The following is a 20775-nucleotide window of genomic DNA, read 5'->3' on the forward strand; positions in this document are numbered from 1 at the left end:
GGTTCCAGGGAGTCTGCTAAGCAGGGCCAGAGTTAGACTCGCTGGGCCCAGGGCAGAAAGCTGAAGTCCCACCGCATGGGGCTGAAACCCAGGGCCCTGAGCAACTTAGGTTTGTGGGAGCCCTGTAGCTTGGGGCCCCGGGCAACTGCACTGCTTACTACCTCCTAATGTTGGCCCTGGCTTTTATATGCAGAAAACCAGTTGTTGTGGCACAGGTGGGCCGTAGAGTTTTTATCATGTTGGGGAGCCTCAGAAAAAAAAAAAAAAAAGGTTGAGAACCCCTGATTTAGATGAAGCAGATGAACTGGATCTAGTAGTGTAGACCTTTGTACATCTGTTTGGTTTTTGAATCTTAGTTATCGTGGTAGTCTATTAAAAATGTACATTATACAGTATTTCTCATTAATGGTGAAGGTTAAGTAATATCATTGCTTTTGGAAACCATCTCCGCTAAGTTCTCCTCCCCCAGCCCTTTTGATATGATGGATGAGCAAATGTTGCCCCACTGAAATATTCATTCTCATCTTGGACCACTGTGTGGAATCTAAAATTATTCTCTAACATATTGGAACTTAGTTGTAAACACAACTAGCATTTATGTAAATGCATAAAAAAGATGGATGATTTATGAGTCTGCAGTCATTGCAGCTTGATGCTGAATGAACAACGTACATATCTTTAACTGCTGTTCATTTGATAATGTCCAGTCATGCAAATTTATTTGTGAATGTCACTTATCCAAATAAGGACTTGCATCTGAAGAAGTGAGGTTCTTACCCACGAAAGCTTATGCTCCCAATACTTCTGTTAGTTTCAAAGGTACCACAGGACCCTCTGTTGCTTTTTACAGATTCAGACTAACACGGCTACCCCTCTGATACTTATCCAAATATTTATCATTTTAAAAGAACAAGCTCTCAGTTCTCTGGTCTCCCAGCTGTGTCAGGACATCAATGAGAAGGTCAAACAGATTATAAGAAACTGGAATTGGAATTGGAATTTTTTCTGACTTAAAACTTATGGCCAGGATAGATTAAGCTCAATTTTCCCTGAGTAGGCATAGTAATGGTGGGAGCCTTTTCAAGCATTGTGGTAAAACAGGCTATAGCTACCAGATATACAGTGATCTCTATTTTTCAATAAAGAAGAATGGGCTTAATCCTCATGCTAGATAAAATCTAGCTTTTCCATACTGTCTGCTACAGGGTTTCTTGCTCCTTCCTCTGAAGCACCTCGCAGTGACTACTGTCATATAGGATACTGGACTAGATGGATGGGAGGCCTGATTCAGAATGGCAATTCCTATATTCCTACTTTTCCCTACATATATTGCCTCTGAAATTTCATTGAACATAAAGAATAAGATTCCCTTTGGCAACTGAGCTCTGCTAGCTAGGAAACTGAGAAGCATAAGGGAGCCAGTTACTGGTCCCTCTGAGGACCAATCGGTGCCAGCCCAAGGTTAAGACAGAGAAGACAAAAATTAAGTTAGGGCTGCTTGAATTCATACCATGAGGTCCTCTGGATCCCAGCAGAGGTTTGGCAAAGTGAAGTTCCGCTACACTTCTTTCACTTCTTTTCCTTCCCTCCTCCTCCCACATATTTCCCTTATACTGGGAAGTATGTCTTGTTAGAGTAGCACAAAATGGCTGAATCCTGCTAAAGAGAACTTGGCCTTCTTCCCTTTCTGCCCTAAGCAGTTGTGAAGTGTTGCTGTACAGTATTTAAACAACTGTGACAGTTCAGAAGTGGGAAAGGTAATCTATAAATTACTAAGAGTGTACCCATGTTCTGCACTGATTTACAACCTATCCAATCACACTGGCTTCAGTGACTGTGCAGTGAAGTAATATATTTTATTGGACCAACTTTTGTTGATGAGAGAGACAAGTATTACCTCACCTGCTTTGTCTCTTGTCATATAAATACAAGATTCTTCCTAGTTATCTAGTTTTATGAAATTTCCTATTAACATTCTTTCTTCAAAAACCACATTTTAAAAGGGATCTTAAAAAAAAGAGTAAGTATAAAATATCTTCCTGCGTACCTGAAAGATGGCAAACCCGACACCCTCTGCTGAAACTGAAACGGCCGTCGGTTGCATAGGTGCAATCTGAAAGAATGACATGGTGATTTAAACATATTTAAAATATCTTCAAGTGACAGGATTGATTAGAATTCTTCCTCATTTTCTACAGTACCTCTTTGGTCTGAAGAAGAAAACGGTTTTGAGTATCAACTGAAAACGTTACTGGAGCTTCCAGACTAGGTCCAGTCACTGTTAGATCAATTCCTGTTTTTCTGGAAGTAATGAGAGCTGCAAATATACTCAAGGCTTGCAGGGCCACGATGGTGTCCTGTTGAGAGAAACACATGCTTTTATATTAAATATAAAAACCTGCAAACTAGGTGAGTGCCAGTATCTGTTAAATTTTGTCTATACCCAAAAGTTGCATTAAATTAATGCGACATCTTAGCATGGACACTCTTAACCTGATTTAAGAGTATATACATAAGGGTTGCATCTATTTAATAAAATAATCAGTTCCTAACTAATTCAGGTAAGTCAGTATGTAGGCTAGGTCTTAGATAATTGGGGCTTTCTGACCCTTCTGTGCAGACTGCACTGTCCATCTAGCTGACAGTTTGGTAATGACAACCATTTCTGCTGGAATATTACTACTGCTTCCTCCACAGATAAAATGAGATATTAGTGATAGTCACAATGGGCCACATCCTAAAGTCCTTACTCAGGGCCAGATCAACCTCTCCCATAGTAAACCCAGGAAAGAGGAAAATCCTGTGAGGATTACCACACAGTTACTGCCATATCATTTCATCATGGGGGTTGGGATTTCCCCCCAACTCCAGACCCCTGAGATATGCAGATATCCAGGGTCATCCATGGGGAGATCCTGTATTTCTGCTCGGGTTGTGGGTCCCTGGTGCTCCCATGCCATGTTCTCTGGCATCACGGCTCTACTAAAAGGCCTGACTCCCATCAGAGCAAGGGGGGTTATAGTAAAGGAAATGCAGCCCCAGACACTCTTGGAACTTTCTTCTGGGACTGTCTCTGGACTGCAGCTTGATTTTTATTTGTAGATGCCATGAAGGTCTGTGAAGTTTATAAAGGCCTTGGCCAGTAGGAGGACAATTAAGGAAGAAATGAGCCAGCCACAATCTGGCCTAACCAGAAATAATTGTAACTATCAGACATTCTACAGCACTTTTCCAGAGCGGCTCGATCATAGGAACAAAAAAGATGTACCTCTGAGACACTGCAGATGTAAAAAACAGAAAATGTAAAAATAATTTTTGCCCAGTCTTACAGCCAACTTTTCAAAGAGAATTCCCCTCAGCTTCTATGACCTTTTGCTCCCAACATTTTGTGCAATCATCTGAACCCACAAAACACAGTATTTGTTTGTACATCATTATTCTGCAGGCACACAAATTCTCCTTTTTTAGGTGCAAAATATCTGGGTGTGCAAAAGTACACGCCTAAGTTAAAAGGCAGTTTTTCGAAATTTGGCCCTCGAGTTTAGTATGGGATCTGAACAAGACAATGATTTAATTTGAGTCTTTACATTGTCAGAGAATGGATTAAGTTTAAAGCATTTGCTATTCTCTTTATAATTATTGCAACAATAACAGATTCATGAACTGTAATATCCTGTTCTCATTATAATTGTGTCATGATTATCAGAATTTTAATAACTCATATTCTGAAAAATATGGTGATGAGTTGTATTTCTTTGACCTTTTCATAATTCAGTTATTTGATTTATTGTCTATTCTTAGCTGTTGGTAATAGAAACACTGGGCTCTGTGGATTTGGCACACAGGGGTTTTAATTATTCAATCTTAGGTCACCTTCTAGTAATAGGAAAATTGTAATATGACAGCAAACATTCATTAACAATGCAACTCTGACTGTGCCAGTCATAAATATAATAGTATGTGCTGACTAGTCGATCAGGAACATCAGAAATCTCTATTTTTTTTGCTCCTGGCCATGTTCTCAAATTATCTACTTCACTGATTCCTTAAAATCTGGGAAATTCAGACTGAGTGGTGAAGTTCACAGAGGACTGAATCACTACCACTTGGAATTCCAGCCTGAGGACTTAGATGAAACAGTATGGTAGAGAAGATGTAAATTATGGACTACAGGAGAAAATCAATGTAGGTTGCAACTGGTAGACATTTCTCAGGAGAGGACCAAGATTTACCCTACAAAAGAACACTGTCTGGTCTCTCATACTTAAAGATGATGGTCCCTTTATAGTAGGAGAGCAATCAATAACAAAAAATGGGATAACTGTCACCACTCTACTCAAATTTCAGGTGTTTGGGAACCAAACGGATTGATGGCCAGATCTTACAAGACCTCTCTCATACTGAAGTGAATGGAACTGCACATCGTATTAAGGACTAGAGGATCAAGCCCATAAACTCCATCCTGAATGCAACTGCAAACACACTATTACTCAAACAAGCTCTCATGTCAACATGGATGAACTGTTATTGTGATGCCATGCAGACTGAACAACAAGGATATGAAATATTTGAGGTTACTTGTAAGTAAATGGCTAGGAAAAATAGTAGAAGAGAATATTAATCCCTTAACAGAATTTCAGCAATTCATATATCAAACTGGATCATGATGTCCATGAGGGCTGTTATAAATATATTATTCTTTGGTTGAATTGAGCATTATTCCTTTATAATTGTCCACACGCGCGCGCACGCACACACAAATTAAAAATGTTTTAAAATAAAACATTCTGATCATACTTTATATATTGCAGACATACAAATCAGAAAGTAGTTTATGATAGTTTAAGTTAGAAAAGTATGTCACAGACAGCCAACAGCTGTCTAACCTCACTGTTTGATAATGACACAAACTCTCCAATATGGAAATCTCTTGCCTATTTTGTTTACCTATAGGATCCAGCAGCAAGGCACTTCAGAACATGGTTCAAATTAAGCTTGTGCTTAAAAGCTTGGCTGGTTAGAGATGGACTTGGTCATGTGTTTAAACGCTTTAAATCTCTTACAAGTCAGGGAAATGCTCTAGCTAATATAAAATAATTCACTCTTTAAATGTAACAAAGATGCTTTGGGGTCACACACAAAAATTAAGTAAGAGCAAGCTATAAAGACATTATTTTCTTTGGAGAAATGTCAAAATTGAAATAGATGAATCTAACCTTTATTGTGAGAAACAGTGGATAAAGGGATGGATTAAGTTCATTGGTGAGCTTCACCATGATGGTACTACAGTGACATGCTGCTAGATTTATAAACTCCAAAATAAAAATACCATCTGGAAAACAATCTGAAAACTGAGATATTGCTTTAATCAGTCTTTCAATTAATAATAATAGAAGTAACGTGTTACGAAGAACATCCTTGAATCTGTGGGAAACTGTACTGGTTTCACAAATTTATTCTTCATTTAACAGAACTAATATCTCTCAGATTACTGCTGACATTTGAAAAATTGAATTGAATATGAACCTTGGTAAAAGGCAGTGAGAATGAGATAAGACATTGTACTTGACTGAGACCACATCTTACAATAAACAGCTAGCTTAAACTAATGCATTCTCAAGTACTATATAGATCCTGTTGGATGCCAACACAACTTGGGTAATGTGGTCTCAATAAAATGGATACCTGCTGGAGGTACCAAATATCTTTCATATTTACTGGGCATTCAGAAATTCTGCCAATACTGGGGATGTACTACAGATGCAGTTAAGAACAACTGTAATTTGACAATGACAACTGGCTATTCTTCATGACTATTCATTGACTCCAAAAACAATAACAATTTTCGAAGAGAGTTTGGCAGTTGCACTAGTGTGAAATGTCCCTTATTGTTGCTAGTAATTAATAAAAACAATAAAGGGCCAGACCATGTCATATTGATTTATACATAAAGTGAGCCCTACTAGTGCAGAAGGTAAGGTCAGCTGATTACCCGGCACCATCTCCTCTGGCCTGTTTCCACAGATACCCTGTCCAAGGGTCCAGGGTCCCACACACAGAGAGGGGAAGACCAAGGGAGGAAGCGTCAGGAGCAGGGCCAGGGTAGACATTCATCATTTTCCCCACAAACCTTGGGGAATCTGCAGGACAGCAAAAGCCACTGGATGCCATATTTTTCTGCAGCATCTCCATGCTGGGAACCCCTATTTTCAGGTATGTGCTGGGGCAGCCACAGGCAGAATCACACTGCCACGGAGCTGAAAGGAGGGGCACAACAGTCCTCAGAACCAAGTCAGAGCCAGTGCAGGGACGCTACATGCATGGCCCTGTGCATCCCCTGGATCTCCTGATAGCAGCAACATTCAAGGGCCAACCCCTTCTCACCATACAGTGGGCAAATCTCACCTCTATCCCTAAGAGGAATACAGAGGAAATCCATGGGCTCTCCCACACCTCCCCCCAACTCTCCTCTGTGGCTTTCTCAGCAGGAGGGGTGACCTGGCCTAATAATGACCTCTTGCATTTAGAGAACATCTTCCATCTGAGGGTCCCAAACACTTTAACTGAGTTCAGCCTCACAACAACCCTGTGAAATAGGGAAATACTACAAAGACCAAAAAAGAGAGATCTCAAAGATGTTACCAACAAAATAGGGTGCAGATATGGTGTGAGATGCAGAATGCAGCACAATATGCAATCATTTAATAAAATAATGGATTTTGTTTCAATATCATCCTCAATAGGAAAGATATATACATGCAGGTGAGAATTTTTTTTTAGCTGAAAATATCACTTCCTCTCCTTAATTTCAGTTCTTGTTGCTTTCTTTTTAATATTTTCCCTTTAAAAATATTTGAACTGCTCTTCTTTTTCTTTGTTTAATATGTTTATTAGAGAAAATATATAGTCTGTGTATAGACCTAATCCAGCAGAGACTTTAAGCATGTGCTTAATGAGAACTATTTGTTACAGAATAAGAAACAATCAATATATGCTATAGAAACGTTTAAAAAAATTAAAAGTGAAGGCCCAGATGTTTAAAGGTCTTTAGATGTTGCCACTCTCACGTTGCAATGCCTGAGGAGCCTAAAACTCATTTTCAAAAGTGATTTAGGCACTTCAGTTTAAATCCCATTGGCCATCAATGGCATTTAGGATCCTAAGTGCCTAAATCACTTTTGAAAATCAGACTTAAGCATTAAAATGCTGAGTGCAGCAACACCTAAACACCTTTAAACATCTGGGCTGACGTGTATATTAGGAAAGTACATTTATGTATAGCAAAGCATCAACAAAGCTTCTAAAGATGACTCTGACCTGAGTCGACGAATAACCTCCAAGATGGTTTCTTTGCTGGCTTAACCATTTCATAATAGGGATCCCCTCGGATAATCTATCTTGTTGAAAGTGAGAGAGCAGAGCATAAGCTGCAAGTTCAATGTCTACGGAGCGTGGCTGCCATGAGTCAGACAGTTGAGGGGCTGGAGACGTCCAGAATCGAAATTCTCCTGGAAAAGAGATCATCACTGATGTCAGAGCCGAAGCCATGAATAAATGCTCAATAGCTGAGGAAAAACCTGCCTATTTATGTTTACCTATAGGATCCAGCAAGGCACTTCAGAACATGGTTCAAATTAAGCTTGTGCTTAAATGCTTGGCTGGTTAGAGATGGACTTGGTCATGTGTTTAAATGCTTTACTGAACTGGGGCTGAACGCCAGATACAAAACCCACCAGAATCCATACAATGACTCCTACTGACTTCAAGGGATTTTGGATCAGCCCTTTACGTACAATTATAGAAGGACACAATTCAGAGAACACTTACTAAAGAGGCATAGTGCTTAGTACCAGAAAGAATCCCACTGAAGTGAATGGGACTCATCGTAGTAGTAAGCATTACACTTGGTAGTAAGAATTTGCTGGGCCAGGCTCTTTTGAGGCTTATCATCAGAATAATTCACCTGGTCTGACCCTGTTTAGCTAGCGAGATCTGACGGGCACTCATAACAACGTGGGAAGGCAGCAAGCTCATGTTTTGCAATAATATAATCACACTGCACACTAGTGAACACTGTCATTAAGGCTGAAACCCCACCTTCATAACAAACTCTATTCAGTTGCATATAGTTTTCATCAGGATTATTGCCCTTTAGGGTTCTATTTTATTCTAAATAGATCCCTATACTGCACTAACAACCTATGTCTGTATGCAGCCAAACAGTGCTTTCTTTTTTTTAAGTTGGAAGAAAATCCATTCATACTACTGCATAAAGAGCTTTTTACAGTACCTTGCTGCTCTGATCTCTGGTTTAGCACATCCAGGGCTTCTTTTGCTTTTATACTTTTTGCCAATGACAATGCATATGTCACAAGTGTCAGTGTATAGTTATCTGAAATTCCTTCTTCTAATTTAGTTTCCAAGAAGTTTACAGCATTTGCTACAACAAGGGCATTCTGGGAATAAAGATTGTATTGAAAGATGTTAATTTAATACTACCATGAATTTAAAAAAGCGGTTCACAAAAGAATGAATGTAGGGAACAGCAACATTACATTGCAATATTAGAATTTATAAGAAATATGTATTAAGGAAGAGAAATAACATTTTTTAATATAAAAGAAAATATAGAAAATCTCTTTCAGGGTCACAGACATGACCACTAGAGGCATTAAGGCCTCAGCCAACAAAGCACTTACTTAATTTGAAATATGTGAGCCCTCCTGTTGAAGTCAATGGGACTGCTCACACCCTTAAAGTTAAGCACATGCTTATCTGCTGTGCAGGGTCTGGGGCCTCAACTATGATATATTTGCTTCTTTTCCCCCCAACTTAGTTAAGTTTTTGGAAAGGTCCACTGAGACTGGATGTTCCACAGTTTTAACAGAACTCCTTACTACCAGTAGACAGGAAGGATGCCATCAGGCGAAGTGTAGCAAAGTTTAACCAAATCATGTGTTATTGTCCTTGTTATGATATCCCTCAGTGTCTTTAAAAACTGCAAAATGACTAAGAATTACTGTGATAGTTTAGGAGGTATTTTATTAACTACAAACAATACCAAAGTATTCTAATACCTCATCATTTTGGTACCCAAATAGAGTTGTCATAATGTAAGCTGTGAGAGTGATTGGGCTACTACTTCCTCCTTGAAGTTCACTGTGTATCACTCTTCCAGGTTCCCAGAATTCACCATTAGGTTTCTGATATTTGACAATCCAATCAGCTGTTTTCTTCAGTACGTATGGATCAATATCTATGAATGGACGAGCTTGCAGGAAACATCGTAATACAAAAGCTGATAACCTTGGGGGAAAGGTTAACCAAATACAAAGAATTAATGATATATTACAGCTTCTTCTATTAAACGTTTTATTATTCAGACTGCTGTAGTGCCCTAAGTGTGCTAAACACTTTCCAAATACAGAGGAAGACACATACCCTGAAGAGTGAGCATTAATCGGCAAGAAACAGCTAAGAACCATTCATCAGCAAATATAGTTATTTTTCCTGTCCATAAAACAACACTTTCTTTATCTCTTCAGATTTCAAAACTAAATACATATTAGAGGCTCCGATTCTGCCAGCACATGGTAACCTTTAGTCAGCTGTTGCTCATAAATTAAACGTGTGTACATGTAAGCAGGATTGGGGCCTAAGTTTGTCAAGGAACTTTATAACTATATTATATGAAGTAGAACAGCAATAAATGTGATTTTAACAAGACACCCTTCCCACAGAATCATAACATCAGAACAACCCTCTGTGGCTTAACTGTGAACATTTTGAAACTTTTCATTGACCTCTTCTTATGCCATATGTACATCCTGATACTACACTATTTATGTACCAAGGTTCACAATCTTGATAGCACCATGCAGATAATTTTATTTTCTCCATTCTATCAATATTAAGCCTGATCCAAAGCTCACTGAAATCAGTGAAAAGACTGACTGACTTCAGGGAGTTTTGGATCAGGCCAGTAATTTAAATCATTCTTATTTAGATGAGTTAGACTGATAGTGACTGCTTCATGCAGCTCATCTATCAAGGTACTTTTACAGAGCTCATCATCTTAGTATCCGAGCACTTCAAGAGGAAATTCAGTCCCTTGAAGAGGGCTAGAACAAGGCCTATGTACCACTTCAATCCCATTTAAGACCTCAAGAGATAACTGGGATCTAAGTGGATGGGATAGGTTGCTGTTAGCAGCTATCAAGAGAGCATTTGGAAGCCAGCACCCTCATCACTTAGCGCACGCAGGGTACAGGGTGTGGTTAGAGCAGGAATGGGTTGGTAGGAGAGAAGGGATCACTCACACCTGTAGAGAACCTGATGAGCTAATGAGGTATTTAGCTCCCCAGATGGATAGCTTGGAGAAGAAGGCAAGCAGTATAGAAGGCTGAGCCATGGAGCAGGATGGGGGAGGCTCTGGTGGTGGTATACCTGGAGCATAAGGCAGAAAAAATAAAAATAAATAAATAAAAGGTATCTGGTGGACTGTGTGTGCTCTTTGGTTTGTTCAGATGGGTTACCATCCAGGGCTTCCAAGTGCTGAAGGGGGCACCTGTTTACAAGCAGGGACTTGTCTGGGATCTCTGGTCAGCCAGAGCCAGGAAGGTTGAGAGACAGCCTATGTGAGGATAAGCTGAATCTGGGGGGGAAATGGAGGTGCTAATGTTGTGACTGAGCAAAAAAAAGGAGAAGCAGAAGATGCTGTAGGCATTGCAGCAGACAAAGCAACAAGCTCTGCTGGGATGGCAGGTGGAGCAACAGTGAGTGTGTCAGGTATAGCAGCAGTTAGCACAAACTGTGACAAGTCCTGCCACAAGACATGGAAGTCAGGGGGCTGGTACACTGTAAAATGGGCCCCAAGGATAATCCTGATGCAATCTTACGGACTTTTGAAAGAACTGCTAATGGTGTGGCTAGGATAAAGGATTAGGGGCCTACAGTTTAGCACCTTATCTGGCAGGAGAAGCCCAAGCCACTTACATGGCATTGAGCAAAGAGTAGGCCAAGAATTATGAGGTATTAAAAGCTGCTATGCAGGATCAGGTAGGCTTGTCAGCCGAAAGATACAGACAGAAATTTAGGATGGCCAGGTGGGCTGTTGAGGTAGGGCCCAGAACAGTCACGCAGAAGGCCAAGGGGGAAAGATGTGGAAGTGGTAATGGAGGTGTGATATTCGAGCAGTTTTTGCAGAACCTCCCGGGTACCGCTCAAGTCTGGGTGAGGAGACACCAACCAGAGACAATGGAGGCAGCAGTAAAACCAGCCAGTTGAAGCAGATTTTTTTTTTTTAAAAGTGGCATGTCCAATACAAGTGGGAGAAGGGGGGTAATAATGTGAGATTGCTTAGCAGGAAGACCTGCTGGTGCAAGACAGGATGAAAGGAAGGCCATTTCAGCCAGCCAGGATATCACCTGCTGCCAATGAGACAGAAAGGGACTGCCCGTATTTGAAATGGAGGAATATTGCAACTGGACTGGGATCTGAAGCTCTCAGAAGGGAGTAAAAACAATTCCTGTAAGAGTTAGCCAAAGACCAGAGATGGATATTATTGATTTGGCAGCCGATTGATCGCTCCTGCAGAGCAGGCTAGTTAAATCACAGTGGGTTCGGGTGGGGGATGCTCTAGGCATAGAGTGCACACATGAGGAGAAAAAAACGTATCTGGTGGTGCCAGTCCCATTAGAGGTACATGGGAAGTTCTGATGGAAAGGGGTCAGAGTAGGGGGAACTTTCCCCCATCGTGTGGTCTAGGGATGGATTGGAACCCATTCCCTTTAAGTAGGAGAAGAAAGGCCCAGGGGAAGGAACCTCATTGGATGGTAGGAAAAAGGGGACCCCAGGCCCACAAGGGTGGATAAGAGTAAATCCTAGATGGGAACCAACATGGGAACCAACAAGCCAAGAAAATGGGATTGAGGTAGGAAATACTGGAGTAGAGGAGAAGCAGGAAAAGGGGATGGAGGAGCAGGCCTCACCTGTACAAGGACAACCCGAAGAAAGAGTGGGAGGTGAATCCAATGTACCCCAGAGAAAGGGAATATCCCTGAGAATTTAACAGCTAAGGGGGAGGAGAGGCCATCAGACGGTGGGGTCCTGGTGAGGGAGGATGACTGAGAATGCTCTACAAAGGATGGGACAGATCCAAAGCCAAGGTCTGTGGGTTTATCGCTGTTGTGATGACCTGTGGGATGAAATGGAATTGTGGGGTACACCCCCAGCTAAGGAGTTCTTATTCTGTGGATGGAGAATCCTCACAGCTGGCCCACAGAAAGTCAGACTAAGAGAACTCCAGAAGCAATGAGGCAAAGGCAATCACCCCTATAAGGAAGATCAAACATGTCAAGGAGAAAACTGAGCACCACTGGAAAAGGGGGCCCTAACTAAGCTAGGAGAAATAAAGGGGGAAGTGTGTGACATGGTGCTATTAGCAGCTATAAAGAGAACTTTTAGAAGCTAGCACCCGGGTCACTTATAACAACCACTGGTGTAATTAGAGTAGGAGCAGGTTTGGAAGGTGGAGAAGGAATCACTTGCACAAATAGAGAGCCTGATGAGCAAATGCGATAATTAGTTCACTGGCTGGATAGCTGGGAGAAGGCAAGTAATATAAAAGGCTGAGCCAGGGAGCTGGAACTGCTCCTATGTTGGTGGGACCTGGAACACAAGACCAAAGACAATAATAAAGATACTTGGTGAAGGTACCCTGGTGAACTGTGTGTGCTATTTGGTTTGCCCAGAGGGCTTACCAGCTGGGGTCTCCAGGAGCTGACAGGGGGTCCTGTTCAGAGTGGGGCATAGCCCCTGTGCTGGCCCTCTGGGCAGGGTCTAATTTCACCCTCAGAGAGACTGTTCATCCCATGGGCCTTCAGTAAAGAAAGATTTAAAAGATGTTCAGAACTTTGGCAAATAATCCTAAATGTATCTGAACAGCTTCAAGGTTGATGAGTCACTCAACAGCACAGCTACGATTTATTTGCTGAGCATGGACAGAACAATGCTCAGAGCTATCCCTATTTTTTGTAATAGCATGAAATTATCTTTAACACCATAATATTTTGGGAGGGATTCTCCCTCCTGCTCCAGTCCTCATACACTGCTGCAGGACCAAACAGGGATCCTAAAAGCACTTCAGCCTGCTGGGCTGAACCTCCTCCCCCACAACCAAAGGCACTGTGAAGGACAGCACTAGGCTTCATTGCCCCTCATAAGCCCTGGAGCAGCGGTTCTCAACATGCGGGCCGCGGCTCACGTGTATCCCAGTTAGCACACAGCTGCGGCTCAGATGTGAGCTAATGGCCACCGGACCATGCAGCAGGGTCTTGATTCCCAGGTGCCTGGCCGCTCCACATGGTGGCCCACAATGATAAATAGGTTGAGAACCATGGCCCTGGAGTATGGCACATATTGGGAATGGAGGAGGGTGGCACTATGGCACAGAGCATTACAGCCATTCTGAACAGCTGTGATTACCAAGAAACTCCACAGCGTCAGTCCAGTCAGGTCTGCCATAATTTAAAACAGCTCCCTAAATTATGCTGGGGGTTACTCCGGCCCCAAAGCAGCCTGGAATTGAGAGGACGCAATGGTGGCTTAAAGGCCAAGGAGACTATGGGTTTCACAGCACAAAATTTCACCCTTTGTGTTGTGTCTAGCAGTCAAATGTGCAGTGTACTTCATTGGTTCCATTATAAAATGCTTTCTGTTCTACTGAGCTATTCTCTGGGATAGAAGAATGACCTCCAAGCATTTCAATCAGCAAATCCTCTGATGAAAGTGACTCACTACTCATCTTTTGTGAAGCTAAAAAACTCTGTCCTAATAATGGCCTTAGATCGTCTAGGCTAAAAAGACAGTAAATTCTGTGTAAGCTTGAAAGTTTGTCTCTTTCACCAATAAAAGATATTCCCTCACCCACCTTGTCTCTTAGAGAATCTTATAAATTGGCCTAAAGACATACCGAAAACCAGACTGCAGCCATATCTGGGCATTTTTACCAGTTTGACAAATGTTTTAGTCCCAGTGAAATATGCAAATATTTGACAAAATTCCAAACTGAGTATTTTCTTTTTCTGGCAAAATTACTTACCATGTGCTCCCAGAGGAGTCACTGTTTCCAAAGGCACTGAAAGAGCCATCATCCCTTTGGTAGAGAAGCTCTCTTTGGTAGCCTGAAGAGACCAAAGCAAAGACAGGTATTGTATAAATTACTCTTGAGTAGATTCATACTGGAATTTCTTTCTGGGGACTTCGGGAAAGGAGCTTTCAGACAGTGGAGAAAGAGAAGTCAGATTGCTCCAGCAGAATATATTTATGGAGATTTTAAATCTTATGTTTCAAAATATTTCTGCCAAATGTGCAGGAGTAAATATGAATGAGAGAATACAAAAAAACCACAAACAACTAGGTTGCAGTAACATGAAGGATCTGTTTATGGAAACTGAGGTGCATGGCTCCCACTCCACCTTTAATCCACCTGTCATCCAGGGACGTCAGATTGGTACACAACTGTACATTTTCACATAACTCCACTGCTGCAGTACCTAAGCCTAAGAATGAATTCAAGGCACAGTGAGATGTACCATCTTCTGAATAATAGGAAAAAAGAAAAGCAGAAAGGAAAATACTTATCAGCTAGAAAGGCAGAAGATGCAGCAAAAAGTAGTCACAGCTGCCAAATAGCTACGTTAGAGCTGCAGCTGCTCGTCTCTGCCAAATGTAAAGAACCAGCTACCTGTCAGAAAAGCATGCTGGAAAAAGTTCCTCTGCAAGGGTGGCCCTACAATGAGAAGGTTCAGAGGTGACCAGCCGGCCATGAAGAGAAGTGCTTTAGAGCAAGGGTTCTCAACCTTTTTCTTTCTGAGGCCCCTGCAACATGCTATAAAATCTCTACGGCCCACCTGGGCCACAACAACTGTTTTTCTGCATATAAAAGTCAGGGCCAACGTTTGGGGTAGCAAGCAGGGCAGTTGCCCGGGGCCCTGCAAAGCTAAGTTCTTCAGGCTTTGGCTTCAGCCCCAAGTGGAGGGACTCAAAGCCTCACACTTCAGACCAGGGTGGGGAGGCTAGGCTTTCTGCCCTGGGCCTCATTGAGTCTAATGCGGTCCTGCTTGGCAGACCCCGTGAAATCTGCTCGCGGCCCCCCAGACGGCCCCAGACCCCTGGTTGAGAACTGCTGTTTTAGAGGAAGGCTCTGATTGAAAGACATCCCTAGGTTTTCCAAGATATTTCCTGGTGTTTGACATATGTATGTCTTTTTGTTGATAATATGTATCTTTTATAAAAACTCAGGTATAGTTTGACATCAACCACTTACTGATTTTAGTGTCCCATCACAACCACTAATAGCAGTACAACATCCTTTTCTTCATATTTTTAACTGCAATGCAAAATCAATTTACATAGATTTTTAAAAATGGAACGAGTCTTTTAGTTGAACTGTTTTGCTTCTCCACTGACTCTTTAATGTCTCTGAAACCTTTTGTCTAGATTCCACATGCTATACAAAACCCCATCCTGGCTGTCTGTATAGCCATATCAATAATAATATTTATTGCACAGTAAGATTAATAAAAATATGTTATGTTATTGTCACTGCTGCAAATATCTTCCAGGGTTTTCCAAAGAATACAATGGACTGGCACAGTTCTTTCAATGGCACCATGACAATGTATATTGTATACAGAGGTCTGGATACATATATTAGTTCCATTGGGATATGTCCATCAGCTTGAATACATGCTTGGTGAGCTAGCCAAGTATGATATGGTTAGTAAACTATAATATTGACAGCACAATTTTAATAACCAGAAAATAAAACTACCCTTATGGAATACTGCATTTTCTCCAATGGAGTTCTACAATCTAACAGATTATTTAAACATTACTGCTGTGTTTTTCATCACTACCTGCCCACTGACTTAGTGTATGACCTTCAGGAAATCATTTAACCTCCTTTATCCCATCTGTAAAATGGATATAGCAGTGCCTCCTTTTCTCTTAACCCTCTCTGTGAACACTCTTATTCCACTATAAGAGTGCCTTTTTCTGTTTTTTTTTTTTTTTAAGAGCACTTCAGGAAATTGCTTACGAACTTGAGAATAGCTGTTAAAATAACAGCTCTCTCTCTTTTCTCCCTCTTCCCCCTCTTATTTTGCAACCAAACTATGTAGTAGGGCTGGTTGAAAATTTTCAGTCCAACTTTTGTTTGACAGAAAATTGGGTTTTTAAGAAAACAAAATGTATTGTGAAAAGTGTACTTTCCATGGAAAACTTTCAACTTTTTCATCGAAAAATCGAACACTGGAAAACCACAGCATTTCGGCCAAAAACAAACAAAAAAAATTACATTTGGAAATGCCACCATGATGCCTTAAGGGAGCTGTAGTACCTCATGCCCCCATTATCCTCTATAGGCCAGGTTCCCCAGGCAGACCACATCTCCCATGATGCATTACAGTGGCTAAACAAGCGAGGACACTGTGGTGCATCGTAGGAGTTGTAGCCTGAGCCATAGACCAGAATGGGGACATGAGGCACCCAGAGTACAACTTTCACTGCAGTAGCATTTCCAAATTAAAATTATTGGTTTTCAGCTAAAAATTTTCTGTTTTCAATTAAAAAAAAAAACATGAAAAATTTTGCTGAAAACAAAAAACAAACACAAGACTGTCTTCATCTAAACTTTCTGCAGGAAAGAAAACTTCTGACAAGCTCTACTGTGAAGCTCTGGGGTGACCAAAGTCTAATCACCAGGCCAAGAAGAACTCCTGGAAACTACACCATTGAGAATATTTCTATTCACAGGATTATTTCTCCCTCTAGTGGGAGATCAGTCTAGGAAGCTAGGTCAAATTTAGACCTGGTATCTACTGTAGTCAAAGGAGTTCTATCCAGGATTAATCTGTGTTTTCTAACTAACTTGCAACCCTTTATGATGCAAGAAGCAGTTAGAAATACTCAGACTTCTGCTGTTTTATTGGCAAGAGATAACCAGCTCCAAAAATGATTATATGGATCACTTTTACAGGGCAATTTTACCCTGGAAAGTTACTATACACAAATGGCATCTTCATACTCAGCAGATCTTACTTTAGGGACAAATGTAAAATTATCTGACTTTTTAGTATTGTCAGTCCTGGGGAACCAACACAGCTACAAATAAGCGGGCTCCTCGTCTAGCTCACACATCATCAAAAGAATGGTGAATCAAATTCCAAATGCAGGGCCACAAATAAAGTATTTTCTACCAGTATGATATTTTTTTAAATCTAGGATCTTCCCTGAAAGTTTACAGACCTTCTCTCATAAATGATGTAGCCTTCAGTTTAATATCTTCCTTCAATTGCCTTGTGTTAGTCAGGTATTCCAAAACATAAATATTCGGAGCAAAATTTATCATGTTCTGTTCACCACAGCCATAAGGCATCTTAATCAGTGATTCCAAGCCATTGATAGAAGGCCCAAGAATATCACCTGAAAGATAAAATTAAAGTTCAGTGCATATAAATGTATGCATACCACATAAAGGGTGGGGTCACTTATACTGTGGAAGCATGTGATATGTTGCATTTTTCATGTCCCTTTAGCCATCTCATCTGCACACTGCCCACTCACCTATCTGCCCAGGGACTTATTCTAAGATTTCAAACTGCTCAGCAGTCACCGTTTTCAAAAACAAAATAGAACCTCCCATCGCGGGCCATGTTTCATTAATTGTACACATTTGCAATTTCTGTCCCAGAATTATACTGGCCTAGAGCTTCCTTATTAAAGGCTGAATCTCTAACCATATGAAAGAGACCCCTACATGACGAAAACACTAACTACCATAATATCCAAATAAGGTTCAAATTCCTCTGTCTTAAACAGGCTCCATAGAAACCTCATTCTTAGCCCAGTGGATGATGAGAGAGGACTTTGGGCATTAATCAGGGCAGTATCCATCCCAACGGTCTAACATTACAATTAAGCCAATATGAGTATAAACACAGTGTCATTAAAACCACAAATCAGCAACCACCTGGAACCAAATCTTGTTCACTTTACTCACACTGACCTCCACACTGATTTCAGTGAGATTAACCATGTGAGGCAGGAAAGCAGACCTGGACCAAAGGAAGAACTCTGCTATATGGAGAAACCCTCTGCTAGTTCTGTAGGGGAATTGGGTAGACTGGCTTCTCAAAAACAGTTATAATGACAGTGTCACACCATACCATATCTGGGAAGCTATGTGAGTTGAATGTAAATCCAACACAAGCCCAGCAGACAGTTTTATATTTACAGTCTGCAACAGAGTAAGACAGGTTGCCAGAAAATAAATGAAGGTGTAAATAGGATAAAATAATCCTTACCAATAACAGTGACTTGTACACTTTCACTGCCACTTACTACATCAGGAGGGAAGGTGAAATCCACAGTTTCTGATACAGTTGGTGGGTTATTCCCAGTCAAATCTAAAAGACGTGTCTGTGAATAAGACTGTTGCAGTCCCTCAGCCTATCAAAATAAACAAAAAGGATCACTTTAATCTCCAAAACTTTAAGTGCTGTCTTTAGATTTCTCTTTGTGCTAGTACAAAAGTATCTGTCGGATCGTGAGATCTAAACTGCTGCTAACAAATGTTTTCTGCTACTTGCTAACACAGCAAGAAGTAGAGTATTGACTCATCTGAGCTGTATGCACATGTATATGTTTCTTAAAAACAGCAGGCACTTGCACCTGTAGTAATGGCTTATCAAGATGAATTGTTAATAACAAACAATAATATACAGAGCCTGATACAAAGTCCACTAAAGTCAGTGAGAATCTTTCCATTGACTTCAATGGGTTTTGGATCAGGACCATGGAGAAGAGCATTCTAGGACAAAGGTGTGTTCTTTCACACAAATGCAACTCTGTAATGCTCAAAGCATGAAATTTTGCTCTCAGGGGGAAATTCACCCTGTGCAGAGGACAAAGTGGTGGGAGGAAGGAAGGGGATGATTCAATGGTTAGGGAGATGGCCACAAATGCAGGTTCAAGTCCTTATTCCACTACAGACTTCCTGTGTGACCTTGGGCAAGTTGTCTAGCCTCTCTGTGCCTCAGTTTCCCACCTGTAAAATGGGGATAATAGTACTTCCCTACTTCTCAGGGTGTTGTGAGGATAAATACATTAAGGATTGTGAGGTGCTCAGACATGATAGTAATAAGTACCTACAGGTACGTCTACACTGCAGTTGCAAGCATGCCTCCCAAACAGACTCGCGCTACCTCTGCTCAAGCTACCGCGCTAAAAATGGCAATGTGCATGTTGCAGCATGACTGGTGTCACAGGCTAGAGACCTGAGCTTAGACCCAGGGGATCAGGCAGGCCGGGACTCAGGTGGCTAGTTCCAGCCACTGCCCGTACTGGAACATCAACACTGCTATTTTTAGCATGCGAGTCTGCTTGAACTAGCACCAGTCTGTCTATCTGGGCTGTGAGGCTGGCTCCCAGTTGCAATGTAGACATATCCTTAGACAGTGCCAGCACAAGTCTGCTTAGAGGATGATGTGTTTGTCCTCTACATAGCGGTAAATTTCACCCTTAGAGTCCAAGCATGAACCCTTACTAAATTGCACTGAATTTAAAGGGACTACTCTTGCGAGTGAAAATAACTTGTTTGAGAAAACGATATAGGATTGGGCCCTTATACCTAACTTAAATAGGGTCACGCTGGTGTAAAACACATAAATTTGGATGGGAATTTTAGTTTCTTTATTTTATTTACAAATAATTTTTTGGCTAACTTTCCCTAGGGTGACCAGATGTCCCAATTTTATAGGGACAGTCCCGATTTTTGGGTCTTTTTCTTATATAGGCTCCTGTTACCCCTAACCCTCGTCCCGATTTTTCACATTTGCTGTCCAGTCACCCTAACTTTCTCCCACTCCCACAATGCAGAATTTGTCATGTTCAAGCTCTGTTGAAATAAAGTCAACTGTGCAGTTAAATCCATTAAACTTTTTTCTCAAAACAATATTATTTTACTTCTTACTGGATTATAATATAGTAGTAGCATCCATGGACCCAGTCCTGAAAACCCACGCTCACCCATGTTCACCCAGTCAGACGATCAAGGGTTTGTAAAATTTAGCTATTTGTTTATATTTCTTAAAAGCCAGTCTAAAACATGTTAAGGAAGGAGTTCTTTAAAAGATAAACTTTCCGCTAACATTCACCCATTCTGAAAGCTTCAGGTCAAAACGCAAATAAATAAATATGCCTTTGGTTTGCCTTTTCACAACATTCTTCTTTTTAAGGGGATACCATCTCTGAATGCTTGAAATGACCTACGCCTTTGAATATTTACCTTCACTAAAACTTTCTGGAGGATGGCATCAGAAGCAGTGGGTGATATTGCTGTCACTTTAATAGAAATCTCTCCCAGCTGTTTTGGTTTGATTGGGAAATTAACAGTCTTTGCATCTTCACTTGGTACCAATACAGATTGCTGGTTTCCTGTAGCATTTATTTCATTGGATGTGATAAGAATTTCAAATGTGTCACTGAGGTCAAGAGTCACCATAACCTATAAAAAGATTGCAATTCATATTTTTAACTGGAAAAACTCCCTTTTATAAACTGTCATTTTCTGTGTGTATTTAAAAATATGTTTCAGTTGTACCATCTACTCACTGAAGAAACAGTAAGAATCCAGGGCTGGTGCAAGGAAGTTTCGTGCCGTAGGCGAAACTTCCACCTTGCCCCCCCCAGCCCTGCGGCAGCTCCCCGCCC

The 20775-nt window shown here is 41.0% G+C and overlaps 1 protein-coding gene across 1 annotated transcript in view; it reads right to left on the minus strand.

Moving 5' to 3' along the window:
* The window catches only part of CD109 (CD109 molecule), a 119920-nt gene that overhangs the window by 21651 nt on the left and 77494 nt on the right, over positions 1 to 20775 (minus strand). Inside the window, exons 21-29 of the mRNA XM_054023059.1 lie at positions 20351 to 20569; positions 18369 to 18513; positions 17311 to 17487; positions 14102 to 14183; positions 9078 to 9306; positions 8291 to 8456; positions 7318 to 7508; positions 2202 to 2357; positions 2048 to 2113 (exon numbers count right to left, since the gene is read on the minus strand). Of these exons, the coding sequence (XP_053879034.1) occupies positions 2048 to 2113; positions 2202 to 2357; positions 7318 to 7508; positions 8291 to 8456; positions 9078 to 9306; positions 14102 to 14183; positions 17311 to 17487; positions 18369 to 18513; positions 20351 to 20569 (1431 nt within the window). The remainder of the gene's footprint in view (positions 1 to 2047; positions 2114 to 2201; positions 2358 to 7317; positions 7509 to 8290; positions 8457 to 9077; positions 9307 to 14101; positions 14184 to 17310; positions 17488 to 18368; positions 18514 to 20350; positions 20570 to 20775) is intronic.

Source organism: Malaclemys terrapin, chromosome 3, assembly GCF_027887155.1.
Source record: "Malaclemys terrapin pileata isolate rMalTer1 chromosome 3, rMalTer1.hap1, whole genome shotgun sequence".
Lineage (NCBI taxonomy): Eukaryota > Metazoa > Chordata > Testudines > Emydidae > Malaclemys > Malaclemys terrapin.